We start from the raw sequence: 15,748 nt of genomic DNA on the forward strand, positions 1-15,748 counted from the left end.
ACTTTTAAAGTAAAGAATGTGATGTGCGGGGAATAATTACAGAATTCTTAGAGCCTGTCTTAGTCCATCAGGCTGCTATAACAAAAATAGATTGGGGGGTTATAAAGAACAGAAATTTATTTCTCACAGTTCTGGAGACTGGGAAGTCCAAGATCGAGGTATTGGCAGATTCTTGGTTCATAGCTGGCTGTCGTTTTGCTATGTCCTCAAATGGCGGAGGGGGTGAGGGAGCTCCCTGAGAGCCTCTTTATATAGGGCTCCACCCTCATGACCTAATCAGCACCCAAAGTCCTCACCTCTAAATACCATCACATCGGGCATTAGGATTTAACATGTGAATTTTGGGGGGGGACACAAACATTCAATCTACAGTAGGGCCTATTATTTTACCAGTCTTTCACAAAGGATTTAATGAAGTTTTTCCTCTATAATAATGTCAATGCAATGGGACTGTGTGTCGTGTTTACTTTCTAAAGTTTAAACCTCTTTACTACACTTAGTTTTTATTTTATAGTTTAGAAAAAGTGGCCTCGTAGAGTCATCAGTACTGTGCATAAAGCCTATCACTTCTCTTTAATATCATTCCAAATATGTTGTTTGTATACCGTCTTAATGAAAAGTATCATTCAACCCTGGGCAAGATAACAGGTGCCAAAAAGAAAAGTGTAATTATGTGACAATGTTTAAATAAAAACACAGGTCAGCCTGAGTAAGAGATAACTGAGATATGAGAGCAGAGACTGTGCTAGGGAAATTTTTTAAATAGGTAGTTTAGGTGTATACATATAAGGGACTCTATTCAAGTTGATATGTAATTTACTTGACTTTCCTAATATGTGGAATGAAATGCTGTATGATGCTGGAGCGAATCAACACAACTTTAAACTACATAGATAGAGTGTTTAGTTTTTTTATTCCCAGTTTCTTAGGTCAGATAAAAATGGCAAGAATGATGACTCTGTATTTTTAATGTATTTTATGTTTATACTATATGTATTTTTAACATTTTTATATTAATATATTTATATTATATTTATTTCTATCTTTATGTTATTTATATATAAAACATTTATGTATCTATATGTTTTATAGATATATAAATTTGATATTCTCTTATCACTGAAAAGTCTATTTTATATTTTTCTTCAACTTAATTCATTCACATGGGATTAGCCATAAAAGTAGTCTTTTTCCAGTAACTTTTATCATCTGAATATACATTGTTATCATTTTTAATATCCTCTCATTCGTTAAACCATAATTTATGTAATGTCTTTCCATGTAAAATATGTCTGGTTTTAAGATATACGACCTTTTTTTTCCCCAACCATGGTGCAATACAGGCGAAGAAAGTAAACTTGAAGAGAGGACATGATTTGTGTAGTAAGGATAAACAGTCTTCCAATTCTGCTATTCTTTCTCTCTTCTCCCCTCTATGCCCATGCATACTACAATTAATAACTGAAATGGGGAAAAGTGACTTGATACCCTCTTTGCTTTTTAAAACATTGAATCCATGAAAATTAAGATAATTTGTGTAGCTGAAACCTTCTTTCATTATGGCAGAAAGAAAAACTTAAAATATTTTTTAAACTTAATTTTTAAATTATTTTAAGCAATTGTGCATAAAAATCTCATTTCTTCTCTGCAGCACTTCAGAAATTGTGACTAAAAGTTTAGACCTTTCCTACTTTACTTGTAAGATGAGCAAATAATATGTTCAAGAGGAAAACCAGTTCTTAAAAACTGAATATTTCTTATGTACTCATTGAAGAGTTGTCCATAGATCTTGCTGGAGAATTTTTTTAAAAATTATCTGGCATTTCAAACCAATACCTTTGTCTTAATTATATATCTTTTGTGCTCTCATCTAAACTTTTAAGAGTAGACATAGTCATTCATTCTGTCTTTCTTTCAACAGACATTTATTGGTTATCTATTATGTGCCAAGCAATATTTTATTATGTCATATTTTTAAAAGTCAGTCATAAGCTACAAACTGTGTTCATTCAGAAAACATTGAGTATGTACGATCTCTAAGACATCATCCAAGGTCCTGCAGGTACAGGGATAAATATATTACTTTTCAAAAGAGAAAATTTGTAGAAGACTACAAATAAATGGTGATTATATATACTTAAATTCAAACCACAAGAAGTTTTTCAAAAATGATTTCTACTTATCTATAAGTCAAAATATATGCACAGTTGTATCATGTGCACATGTTGAGGGGACATGCTCTGACATAGAGATTCTCTGCTTTTCAAACTTTTGACCCACCACTCATGTTATAAAGGATCTGAGTCCTACCATGGAAAACCCAACAGGCTTATTTTTCCTGAGACAAGCATTTAAATGCATTTGTGTATATTCTGTTAATGTCCCGGTGTTTGTTTTGAAACCCTGTGCCCCCTACTAGACTATCCTAAATTAATTGCTTAAAAAAATTGCACAGGGCCAGCCCCAGTGGCCTAGTGGTGAAGTTCAGCGTGCTCCGCTTTGGCGGCCTGGGTTCGGTTCCCAGGAGCAGACCTACACCACTCAGCTGTCAGTGGCCATGGTGTGGCAGCAACCCACATACAAAAAGAGGAAGATAGGCAGCGGATGTTATCTCAGAGTGAATCTTCCTCAGCCAAAAAAAAAAAAAGAAAAAAATTGCACATAAAACTCTGCTTTCTTCTCTGAAGACCAGGCACGAATACACAGAATTATGCCATGATTGCAAACTGAACTCCCCACCGCCCCCCTCAGCCATGTATTCCTCGATCCATCTCATTTGAACTCTACTACAAATTATACCCCAGCATCTATCCCACAAATGTGTGGATACTCAATGAATAACTGTTGAATGAGTGACAAATGAATAGGGGTTACCAGTTGACAGACACAGTGTATGTTCAACATAAACTACACCCACTACTGGAAAAGCAGTTTAAAATCTGTGTCATTCTGAGAGTGGAGTAGCACAAATCTCTGTCTCATTCATTATTATATAAGTGAAATAAAAAATATGTTTAATCAAAAGAGTGTCCACTGAGCAATTGGTTTGCTACTTGAGTTCTGCAAAACACGTCATAATGGCCCAGAGCTGGTCTAAGAAGCATTTCAGGAGTCTTTGTGTATGATTCTTATTTCTCATTGTCCTCACCTTCTCTGAAAAGAATGACTGATAGCCTTGCCTTGTGATACCCGAGCTTTTAAGAGTATTGTTTTATCTATTTTTTATGACCAAGCTTACATTTGTTAAGTATAATTTTTGCTTTATGTTATGTAAAAAAAAAGAACCTGTGATATGATGCCCCATGAATTAACAAGAATGGCCAGACAAAAGACAAGAAATCTTTTAAAGATGAATGCTCACATTAAATACCTTGGATAGGTAGGCCTTCTGGGGATTTTTCCTTAATGCAACAAAAGTGCACCATTTCTGTCTTCAGAAATAGTTTCTTTCAGATACTGAGCTTGTCTAAAGTCATATTACATAAGTAAGGGCTTAGTTTGTACATTAGTATTTTACATCTTAGAGTCTACCTAACTCCTTTTTTGATCAATCTGATATTGAACAGATCTATATTGATTTCTTCTACACTTGTTTATGGTATTTATTTTGATATGTCTAGGATTAAAAGCCAAATTAACAAGTGTAATCAATTTTCTTAGTGATAAAGAAAAGTCCTCTAGTACCGTTAGACACATTCATCCAGGGATAAAAATCTCAAGTGAAGATGTTGTAATAAATGGATCGATTTATTCAATCACTAGGCATAAAAACATTAGCCCTGGGAAAGTGCTTTCCCCTAAGAGCTTTAGCTACCGAGTTTCTCTTGTGTTGTACCAAATGATTTGCATTTTTAGAGAAATTTCATGTCTGCAGCGAGCTCCAGTAAAAACATGAATAAATTGCTTTCTTTCTCTCTTTTTCTGACTTTATGAAGCTGAATCCATTAGGGGTTGAGTCAAAGTATAATGAAATAAAGGCAACAAGTCACATGATGGAAGCCCTGGATTAGGTTTCTCACTACTCCAAGCCCAGTTGTCCTGGCTTATGTGTCAGATTAGTGGTCTTCAGGGAGAGCCCTGGGGCACATGGCAATTTTTTTAACTGCTGCATTAGAGATGGTCTCTAGAAGACAAGAAATTAAATAGACCAAGAGTGATTAAGAACTACATAGGCTTTCCACTGCAGTTCTCCACAAAGTCAGCCTCTCCAAGCCTAGCACAGTGCCAGCTGGCTAGGATGCTTTCTAGTTACTCACCTTCCTTCCTCTGAATTCACTGGAGTGACAATGAGTGTAGAAGTTATGAGTATGGTCTTTGATCCAAACTGACCATGGTTTGAATCTCCACTGAGCCAGTTATCTGCTGTGTGATATTGAGCAAGTTAAACTCTCCAACCTTTGCTTTCCTTATCTATACAACAGGCATTATAATACCTAAAGCATAGAGTGGCTGGAAGATTTTAAAAAGTCCCCATCACATTCCCACAAAACACATTTTCAGTCTATGGAAACAAATTTAATTTTTACTTATGATCTGAATGTTGCAACTGAACAAAAGACAAGCAGCTACCACTACTCTTTTCCTGAGCCAGGGGCCTGGGATGCTGCATTTCTAACAAGCTCCAAGTAATGCTGATGTTGCTGGTTTGGAGAGCACACTCAGAGACCACAAATGTATAGATCACCCAGAAAATGTTATTTATTTCAAATTTTATTTCTCTTTGTCCTGATTATAAATAGACCTGTTCATTTTTATGGAAATTTAAAAGGAAGGCTACCACATCTGGGATCCATAAAGTTTTGATTTGGGTTTTTGGTGGGGGAATTGGTTTTGTTTTTCAAGGAAGATATATTTCTAGGAACTACTTTGCTGCTTATAAGACACATATTTACTCATTGTTATATTTGGACTGGATATTATATAGCTATCATCTTTCCTTTGAAAATCTCAACATACATTTAAAAATTCAATTTTTGCAAAAACATTAATTTTTACATCTCTAGATTATTAATTAAAAATGTCATCTCTTATATAATCCTCTGTTCTAAAGTAGTCTGTTCTTGAAAAGAATGTGGAGTTTGTGTATTTTCCAAACTCTGTTATTTTTATAAAGACACCAGAAAAAAAAAATCCAACTCTATCTGTCAGCATTTAGGTTCATATTACATATATTATACTTTATGTAATTTGGTTAAGGAAAATTAAACTTTGGGAGTAATAATGAAATGGTTATTGCTTTAAATTCATTAACTTATCCTTGAGCTTCAGTTCAGGGAAATATATGATGAGGATAAGTTTTCAAACGAATGTTTAAATTAGAGACAGACTTGCTCATTTTCAGAGTTGAGGAATGTTGATTTTCAAATCTTGGGGATTTTTTTAACCACAATAGTTAAAATGAAAAGTGTAAACTAAAATGTAAAAACAAAAGTAATGACCAGCACACATCTTTAGTTTATCAGAGACTACCTTCAGGTGATATTAGACTTTTCAACACATAGTATAAGAACCTTATGATAGCATACTTCCGTTTCTCCCCTCTTAGCATTTGCACTGTTGTTTTCACACATTATACTTTTACATATATTACAAATCTCATGCTATATTGTTACTATTTTTGTTTAAACAGTCAAATATCACTTGAAGAAATTTAATAATTAAAAAATCTTTCACATTTACCCAGGTACTTACCATTTCTGATGCTTTTCATTCCTTAGCATGGACCCAGACTTCCATCTGGTGTTATTTTCCTTCTGCCTAAGGACTCTATCATTTCCTGTAGTGCAGTCTGCTTCTGATGAATTGCTTCAGCTTTTGTCTGTATTTTGCCTTCATTATTGAGAGATATTTTTACTGGGTATAAAATTCTAGGTTTGATGGGGATATTATTTTTTCTTTTAGTACTCTGAGTTTCTTGAGCTTGGGGCTTGCTGAACTTCTTAGATCTGTGGGTTTATGATGTTAATCAGTTTCAGAAAACTTTTCAGATATAATTTTTAAAAATATTTTTCAATTCTTTACCCATCTCCTTCCAGAACTCTAATAGCAAGTACAGTAAGCTGCCTGCAGCTGTCCCATAGCTCACTGATGCTCTGTTCATCTTTTTAATTCTTTTTCTTTGTTTTATTTTGGGTAGTTTCTACTACTCTGTCTTCAATTTCACTAATGTTTTCTTTTATTATATTGTCCATGTCTCTGCTTAACATTCTTAATGTCAAAAATACAGTTATAATAACTGTTTTAATGTCTTTGTTCCAAAATCTAACAACTGTGTCAGTTCTAGATCAGTTTTGATCGATTGAGTCTCCTCATTATGCTTTTTGGCATGTTCTGTAATTTTTTATTAGATGCCAGACATTGTGAATTTTACTTTTTTCTTTTTTTTTTTTTTTTTTTTTTGGTGCTGGATATTTTTGTTTTCCCATGAAAATTCTTGAGCTTTGTTTTGAGATGCAATAAAGTTACCTGGAGGCAGTTTGATCCTCTCAGTTTTTGCCTTTATGATCTGTTAGGTGGAGTCAGAGAAAGGTTGAGTCTAAAGATAATTATTCCCTATCTCTGAGGCAAGACTCTTCTGAATACTTTATCCAATGCCCCATGAATTATGAGATTTTCCAGTTTGGCTGGTGATAACAGGTAACGTTCCCAGTCTTCTGTGAATGCTGTGTACTATTCATTGATGTCCTTTTGGGTTTTTTTTCCCCCAAGCCTTGGGTAGTTTCCTCATATATATGCTCGGATCTGTACTTTGCTGAATACTTGAAGGCAGCCTCTACAAATCTCCAGAATTCCCGTTGTGTGCAGCTTTCTCCTCTACAGAACACTAACTGCTAACTCTTGTTGCCTTGGTTTCCTCAGACACTCAGCTCCATCTCCTTGACTAAGGGAGTCTGCCAGTCTCCTCCTGGGTTCCCCCTCTCTGCACCATGGCCTGGAAACTTACTCAGGGCAGTAAGATGGGCAATTGTAGGGCTCATATTGTTTGTTTCCTGTCTCTCAGGGGTCACTGACTTTTGTTGTCTGATGTCCAGTGTCTTCAAAATCATTTTTTCATATATTTTCTTTGGCTTTTTCGGGAGTGGGAGGGTAGTTTCAGGAAAGAGGGTAATCTTATTTCTGTTACTGGGCTAGAAATAAAATGCTGGATTTGTAACATAGCATCAATAGGAGAAATGAAAAGAACTGTACGGAGACATCAAGACTATTTATTTATCTTATGAAAGTATTTAGTGTCTGAACAGATTGATACACCTGAATCAGATACTCTCATTAAAGTTTAGATATCCAGAAGAAGAAATTCAGTATAATTCTGTGTCAATATGGTATCTTCAATGCTTCATCCATGTCTAGCTTCATTACATCTATTTAAGGTAATAGTGCTTAAGGAAAAAAAGAACCTTTAATTTTGAATTAGAATATACTTCCAATCCTTGTTTGAATTTTAATCGGCCTCAAATTTTAACAAAAGCCCTTGGAAAGGGAATTGATATACACCAGAACCTGTAATATGAAAGAATACACATCAGTTTTTGACCCAAACTTGAAAGATGCCTCCTGCCTTCAAAGTTTATATCTTGACTATTATACTCCTCAGATATAAAATAAGCACATCATGATTTCTATTTCAAAACACAGAACAGGTTACCTTTGCTTGTTAACAAAAGGTAGGAAAGTATTACCAAGAGAACTCACTTATTATTTTGGTAGAGTGAAATTAAACCTGTAATCTCAGGCTTTGGTTCTGAATTTTTATAGAACTGTAAGACGAGAAGTGCCATGAATGACAAACCAATGTTACAAAAAAAAAAAAAAAAAAAAAGGAAAAGAAAGTGAAAAAGAAAGGAAAAAGGAAAGAGAAGAAAAAGAGAAACATCAAATCGTATACTAGCATCAAATATGTTGACACTTAAACCATGCTTTACATGACTAAATTGATGATATTTGCACTTTGTGGTTATTGTATGCTATTTGCCACACACACCCTCCAAGATCCATTCCCCCACTTTGTCTGCTCTGTGTCCCAGGAGACTGACTTCAGACTGCATCATGCAGGGTCACTTGCCTTCTGGAATCCTGGTTTGGGTTTATCCAAAGGGAGTCACCAGCAGATCAGAGGTTAGGAAGGTGGAGAGGTCAGGGAAGTAAGTATTCCTCTGCACCTGGCTTCAGCTTAGTTCTGACAGTTGTGGCACTCTACAACTGCTGCTTCTAGATTTTATTGGGTGACCCCTCTTCTAAATCTCCATTTCTAGCTCAGGTGCAATAACACCATCTTCTCTCTCTTTACTTGTCAGCCCCAGGGATGATAATGGCATGGCATCCCTCTATTGCGAGTTGCTGGGTGCCTGAGCTTCCCGTGTTGATTCCTTAGCCCTGCCCTCGTCTCTCAATAGTCTCTTCACTAAAGTCTCTTCAGAATCCCAGTTGAATGTGCCATCTGTTTCCTCCTGACTGATACCCACCCCCTCTCTATTGTGAGTGTCAAGTGGGGTGGCTAAAGACAAGTACAAGAAATATTAGGAAACTTCCACTTGCTGAAAAGTTCAATTGATTAGAGAACAGTGCTAATGAGGCCAAAATTAGTGTCTGGCTGTGTTCCAGGATCACAGGCTGTATCCCTGACCAGCCATTTCACACACCATCAGTTACAAGGAAGACCATGCCAAAAAGTACACAAGAGTCTATGCCAATCCATCACCACTTCTGGGAACATAATTCAAAGACTGGCTGTTCAATTGAGATTGCTTCAAAATCATCTTTGTTCCTAAAGGCCAGCTTTTGTAATGTGATTCTAATGAAAATGTTACATAGGTTATTTTAAATAATAAAGCCATACCTGTCAATATCTTTTTCAAAGACATACTTTCATTTCCTTACTTAATCTGTGGCTAATTCATAATAACGTACGTCAAAAGTCAAGCTTATTGAAATATGCTTTATATTGATAATGGGATTCAGGGTTTATAAGAATATATATTTAACTCATGTCTTTAAAATTTTTCAACTGTTGTGATTAAATGAGTGAAACTGCACAACCATTGGCTAAAGAATAAATAGTTAAAATATTTATTTATTTATGTATTTATTTATTAGGAGTGATTTTTGTGATTATCAAGCGTGAATGACAGATTTTCAGTTTATACACATATTTCCTCAAAACTCTTTTCTCCTTAGTGCAGTTTCTTTATAAAACCATATTATACTTAGTCCATTGTAGATGTACTATTGTATTAATATTGATATACTGGGCTTATTAGTGGTGTTAATTTTATATGATTTGAATACATGGGGGGAGAGAGACTTCTGTTCTCTACTATCAGCAAGAAAGAAGTACTGTTTATACTAAAATTGAATCTATGACTTTAGGTAAAATGTGCTGAAATACTAAAGCAAAATATAATCTCATCATTAATAATGGCATAATGCTAAGATCACCCATAAGATATGAGCATTTTTTAATCATAGTATTCTTAATCATTTTCATAAAACACTATCTGAGTTTTATTTTTTAACAAAACCTTTTGAGTCACTTTGATAAGGTCAACAGAAAGCAGTCTTTTAACATTAGGTGATCAACTTTTTGACAATAACAGGACCAGCACAACTAATGGAATAATAGCCTGCAGGGTCCAGCTAAATATGATATACGAACGTAATCAACCTCTGTGATGACTATTCAGAAGTAATCCCTTTAGCTTTGAACTGCAACATATATTTCAACAAGGCAAAAAACATATGAAGAAATTCTCTGCAGACCACACTGATACAATACAGCCTTCATATCCTGCTCTATGTGTTTGCTGCTTATAGTGAGTTTTAAATTTAAGGTAATGACTACTGTATATTCATGTGAGCATACAATACTTTTGATTTGTTGTGGAAAGGTTGAATCCATTATCAAGGGTCTAGTCTATAAGCTTTGACACAACCTTTATGTATAAGTTATTATTTACCCTTTTCTAGATAAAGCCCGCTAAAACTGTTTTGCATGCCAAAATTATAAAAATTCATTTACATTTTGAGTGACAAAACTACCAGGTAGTGTCTCCTCCATTGCAGTTCACACTCCTCTACAGATAGAATTTTCAAAATCTCATTTATATAGAATACTATATTATATGAAAATTATATCCCATTGTTTTCAAGTAAAGGGATAAGATGCTAGGTTCATTGCAATTTACCATTTGCTGACTTATTCTAGGGCTCTTTGGTGCAATATAGGCTAAGTTGTGGTATAAATGAGATCCTTTTGTTGCCCACTTGAGGGAATCTACCATTTGAGAGTCTTTACTATTATCAACAGAGAAGTGCTTGTTTCTACTGAAATGGTAGACCGTATAAACAAATATCACACTCTCAACTTTGTGGTGGTTCTAGTCTCCCTTGCTGGAGTAGTGTTGGTCCTAATCTTCCAGCTTCCTTGAAGTCCTACAGATCAAATATCTCACATCACACTCTTAGTCAGACCCACAGCACAAAACCTAGGTTAAGAATAAAAATGAGTGCTTTTGCAACGATGGAACCAAGAGTCAACATCTGGGGAATGATTCATACCCCAACATCTGGGGAATGAATGCTAAACAATTATTTGAGACCGAAGCATAATTTCAAACTTGGAAAATCTAGGAAATATTTCTCTAGATTAAGAGAATATTGTTACATCTGTCAAACCAAAGGGAATTCTGAGTGTAAGACATTAAATAGTATAAAATAGGAATTAGGATCTTAAGAAGTTCTATATATTGAGATGCAATGAAAAATATTAAACTGAGAAATCCAAGGTAGTTCTTTACCTGGAAGAATGATAGAACATATTAGTTAAGGTAAAAGCTAAGCTCCTATTGCAAAGAGTCTCAAAAGTACGATAGATTAAGAATATAGAAGTTTGTTTCTTCCTTAATCTTAAAGTGAGGCATCTACATTTACAAGGTAGCCTCAGAGGCATTTAGGGGACCATGATCTTCCATCTTGCTGTTCCACCATCCCCTAGGGCAGAGTTTCTCAATCTTGCACTATTAAAATTCTGAGATGGATGACTTTTTGTCGGGGACGTGGGTGGAAAATGGCTGTCATGAGCACTGTAGGATATTTAGCATTGCTGGTCTCTACCCACTATATGCCAGTAGCACTTCTACTACCAGGTGTGACAACACAAATGTCTCCAGACATTTGGGGACATTTCCCCAAATGCACCCTGTGGGGCAAAATCACCCCCAGTTGAGAACCACTGACTTAAGGTGTCGTCATTGTCTGCATGATAGAAACTGAATCACAGTAATGGTTCCATCTTCAAGATTGAGGAAAAGGGAAATGTTAAGGAGGAATGAATGCCCAATGTCTAACACTCAGAATCAGAAGCAGTAAGTTTCATTCTGTCCACATTCATTGGTGAGAACTTAGTCATGTGGCTTCAATCGAATATTTATATGCTGATGAGGAAGACCTAGTAGAGAGCAAAAAACCTGATAAGTAAGAGACAGAAGGAATTGCTGGAGCTATGTCTTGTGTGTGCAAGAGAGGATGAGATCTAGTGAAGAAGTAGAGGTGTTGGCCTTAGATGACAGCATAGGGAAGATAGAACATATAGAACAGAAGCCAGAGGGGGAATAACTCTCGATACAGAGTTGTGGGAAATTTTTCCTACTGTCTTTTATTTCCTACATGAAACCAGAAAATAAATCATCAGCTGAGAATGATGATGCATATGGAGGGTTAGAGGTTTGAGAAAACAGAAGAAACAGTCAAATAGTGATTTAGGAAAGTAGAAGAATGAATGGACTAGGAATGTTTAATATGATGGCCTGTAAGCATTAGGGTCCACCTAAGGTCTATGGCCATGAATTTAAAGTGAGGCCTGGTTGTATTTTTTTTCCAACCATGCTGAGCTATACAATGCAGGAGAGGAATAGGCAGAGAGTTGGATTTAACTAGGGTTATAGTTTTGTCAAGTGAGTATGACAAAATGGGAAAAGGGTAAGAAAGTCAGGCTATATGCAAGGGGGTGAATGACCATAGAATTTAAATTGTATAGAGAAGGGAGAGAAGACTTCAAAATGGGGAAGAACAATGAAAAGGTGGTAGGATTGGAGGTCCCAGTGAAGATGAAGAATTGTTGGTGCTGGGTACTAGGGGGAGTGATCTAGAAAGACAAAAGCTGGCAGTCAAGTAGTTGAATGCTGGAAACTAAGTTTGAGGGGGGCTTGCAGTTACTGGTAATGACAAGGTCCAAGTATGACCATGGGAATTAATGGCTGTGGTAGGGTAAAGGACAAGATCTAAAAGAACAGAGCTCAAGGAATTGAAACCCAGGGTGAAAGAATCTTTTACATGTACATTTAAATTGCTAAATTAGTAAAGTAGTAGTAAGATGACAATGAGCCAGTGATAAAAATCAACTGAGAATGATCCCAGTTGTAGGTGGATCACAACAATAGCTGATTGTATAAACTGATGACATGAGTTTTAGGAAGGGAATGAGGGAGGGTGATGAGGAGGACACCCACCCATCTCCAGGTCCAATAGTATAAAGACTGAGGAAAAGAAAAACAGAAAGAGCTTTGGGGCTGGCAGTGCCCTCAGAGGACAGCCAAGTTTCTGTTAGAGCAAAAAAGTAAAGGGAATTTCAGAAAATAAAGTGAGGATACAGTGGAAATGTTTCAGGAGTTGTGGTGAGTGGGAGATGGGGACTAAATAAGAAATATGCAGAGCCTTATGAGAAATAGAACACAGAAAATGAAGAAGAACCTGGAGACTGAGGCCTGTCATAAACAAGGATAAAGAGCATCTCATTAGATTAGTCCCAGTGGATTCAAGTCAATAGTAAAAGGGCAGATATGAAAGTTAAGTGAGAAATTAACATGTCTATTTATATGTTTAAACTTTCCACATCTGATTTCATTATTTGGATACTTTATATTGCTCTCTAAATTAATTTTCCTTCTGAGTATTGCTTTAACATATCATCTTATCCCCAAAAGGTGGCTGTTCCAGTTGCCATTTTATGTGGGTTAGGACTTTGAGCATGGCTTGGCTAGACATCAATTGAGAACCACCAATGGTGGTACTCAGCTGACAGATGCGCTGTTTTGAGGGGTCCAAGACAGCTTCATTCACAGACTGGAGCCTTGGCAGGATGGCTGGAAGACTGGGTTCAGCTGAGACTATCCACTGGAGCATCTATACATGGCCTCTCCAGGATGGCAGTCTCAGGATGGTAGGACTTTTTATATGGTGACTGGCTTTTTCCAAAGCAGGCATCCTAAGAGAATCAGGTGGAAGCTGCATAGCCTTTGCTAATCTAGCCTTGGAAGTCATGCAGTCACTTCCTCTACATTCTATTGATTACAAAGGAGCCCTAAGCCTAGCCCAATTTCAAGAGGAGGGGAATTAGATTCTACCTCTTGATGCGGGGAGTGGCAAGGTCATATGTTGAGGAACATGTAAAGCAGGGGATATCATTGTGGCCACCTTTAATCAATGCAATTTGCCCTGGTGACACAGGTGATGAGTAGATATCCCTGAAAAGAGATTCCCAGGTTCAAGTTCAAAATAACTGTAAACTGTATTTGTGATAAACCATTAAATGTGTACATCTCTTTTTCTTTAGGTGAGTCTAGAAGATCCACAATGGAAAATTTATCTAAAAACTCAGAGCATTTGGAAGAAGAACTAAGTGGGTATGATAAATCAAGTAAAAAGTTTCTATTAAGTACCCATATTGTGTAAAATACTAAGTATGATCGAATTCTCCAAACACAAGAAGAGTAGTTTCATCTAGCACTTGATAAGCTAATACTGAAATACTGTTTTTAAAAAATATTACAGATTTAAATATCATATAAGGTTAAGCTTAAATATCACATAAGGTTGATCTCTTAAGCTATGTCTGAAAATTACAGAAAACAAAAAATATTTTTCAAAGGAAGTGTCTTTTACTTTCTAGCTCAATATCAAATTTAATTGTATAATTTATTTTATTTCAGATTTCCAGGTGATCAAAAAAAATGAGACTTAAACCAGCTTTTGACTCAGCAACAAAGCAAGAAGAAATTTATCATGTCACCTCAGTCTTTGATGCCTGTAATAGGAGTATGTTACAGATAATACAGATAGAGTTAAAATAAAACTATGACTGTGTTTTCATTGGATTCTGTATTCCAATGTACTACTACAAATTTAGTCTAAAACATCTAAATCCATGAAAATAAAATATACCCCAAATGCTTGAAATATGAAAATTATCCATAAAAGAAACTATAAAATTTTTCCTCTTATCCACTATTCCACAAGAAACAGTGCTATCATAGAATCAAAATTTAGTTGTGTCTAATGAGAAAATAATTATAAGCTTAAGGAAATCTATGCTGAATTAATGTGGAAAAATATTTACTAAAATTCCAGGGAAGCTTTTCAACATAAATAAAAGGATTATAAGCAATAAGGACTCTCATATTGGTAAGTACGGTTCAAAACTTTGCTTACCTGTGTAAAGGAAAACTCGGTTTCCTCTACTCATACCACTTCTGACACCAAATGCATGAGTTTTTCCACACCAAGCAGTTCTCCAATTCTTGGAAGATGCTAACTGGGTATCTTACAATTTAACTCAATTCTGACACTAACTGCCAGGAGTCAGCACAGACCCCACAGATTAAGGGATCAGTTCCACAAGGCTATTCCCACTTCAGATGCCAATTGCAAGTCCCAGCTTGTCACTTGTACTTCTGACTGACTTGGCTACAAAGAGGGGATTCCCATAAACGTCTCCTCAGCTTCAATAATTTGCTGTAATGACTCACAGAACTCAAGGAAATACATACTTACATTTGCCAGTTATAAAGGATATAATAAAAGATATAGATGAACAGACAAATAGAAGACATGCATAGGGCAATGTATGAAGAAAGGGGCAAAGAGCTTCCATGCCTTCCCCAGGTGTGTCACCCTTGCAGCACCTCAAGGCATTCACCAACTCAGAAGCTCTGTGAATCCTTTCATTTAGAGTTTTTATGGAGGCCCCATTACCTAGGCATGGTTGATTAAATCATTGACCGTTGGTTATTAACTCAACCTCCAGCCCCTCTTCACCCCCAGAGGTCAGGGGCAGGGGATGAAATCTCCAACCCTCTAATCACAGGGTTGGCTCCCCTGGCAATGGGCCCCCCATCCTAGCAGCTTTCCAAAAGTCATCTCATTAACACAAACTCAGGTGTGGTTGAAAGGGGCTTGTTATGGATAACAAAAGATGCTCCTTTCACCTTTAACACTCCAGACCTTTTTCAGGAATTGGGGGAAAAAACACATATTATAACAAAAAATGCTCTTTTTACCTTTATTTCTCTGGAGCTGTTTCGAGCCAGGGACAAAAGATCAAATGTTAATTTATTGTATTACATTAGATTTCTGTGCCAAGAACCAATGATTAAGACCAAATATATATTTCTTATTATATTACAACATTACACGGTATAAAAGCATATATTATGATACTTTTAGCTGATAGTATGTAATATAACTTATCCATGTCAATTTAAAAATGTTAAGAAAATCCTTGTTTTAGGCTCCTCTCCTAATGAATCTTACAAAGTGAGAGGACACAGTTGAAATGATTATGTGTATAATTTCTGGAGATCTGCAGGTCTAGGAGAATCCATAAATGAAGTACTTTTCCAAGAATAAAGACTTTTACTCCCATTTTACCTTGGTCAATGTACACTTTAATTCTTGTTCCTTTGAATGCTCCTAACCC

The 15,748-nt window shown here is 35.9% G+C and overlaps 1 protein-coding gene across 2 annotated transcripts in view; it reads left to right on the plus strand.

The window, feature by feature from the left end:
- TTC29 (tetratricopeptide repeat domain 29) overlaps positions 1-14,531 on the plus strand; it is a 216,321-nt gene extending 201,790 nt beyond the window's left edge. For both annotated transcript variants that reach the window (XM_087437240.1, XM_087437241.1), the window contains 2 exons: positions 13,607-13,676; positions 13,983-14,531. In XM_087437240.1, the coding sequence (XP_087293366.1) occupies positions 13,607-13,676; positions 13,983-14,007 (95 nt within the window). In that variant the 3' untranslated portion in view covers positions 14,008-14,531. The remainder of the gene's footprint in view (positions 1-13,606; positions 13,677-13,982) is intronic.
- Positions 14,532-15,748: the final 1,217 nt, after the last annotated feature.

The sequence above is a fragment of the Ceratotherium simum genome, chromosome 12 (genome assembly GCF_057802395.1).
Source record: "Ceratotherium simum simum isolate JZ-2026a chromosome 12, ASM5780239v1, whole genome shotgun sequence".
Taxonomy (NCBI): Eukaryota; Metazoa; Chordata; class Mammalia; order Perissodactyla; family Rhinocerotidae; genus Ceratotherium; species Ceratotherium simum.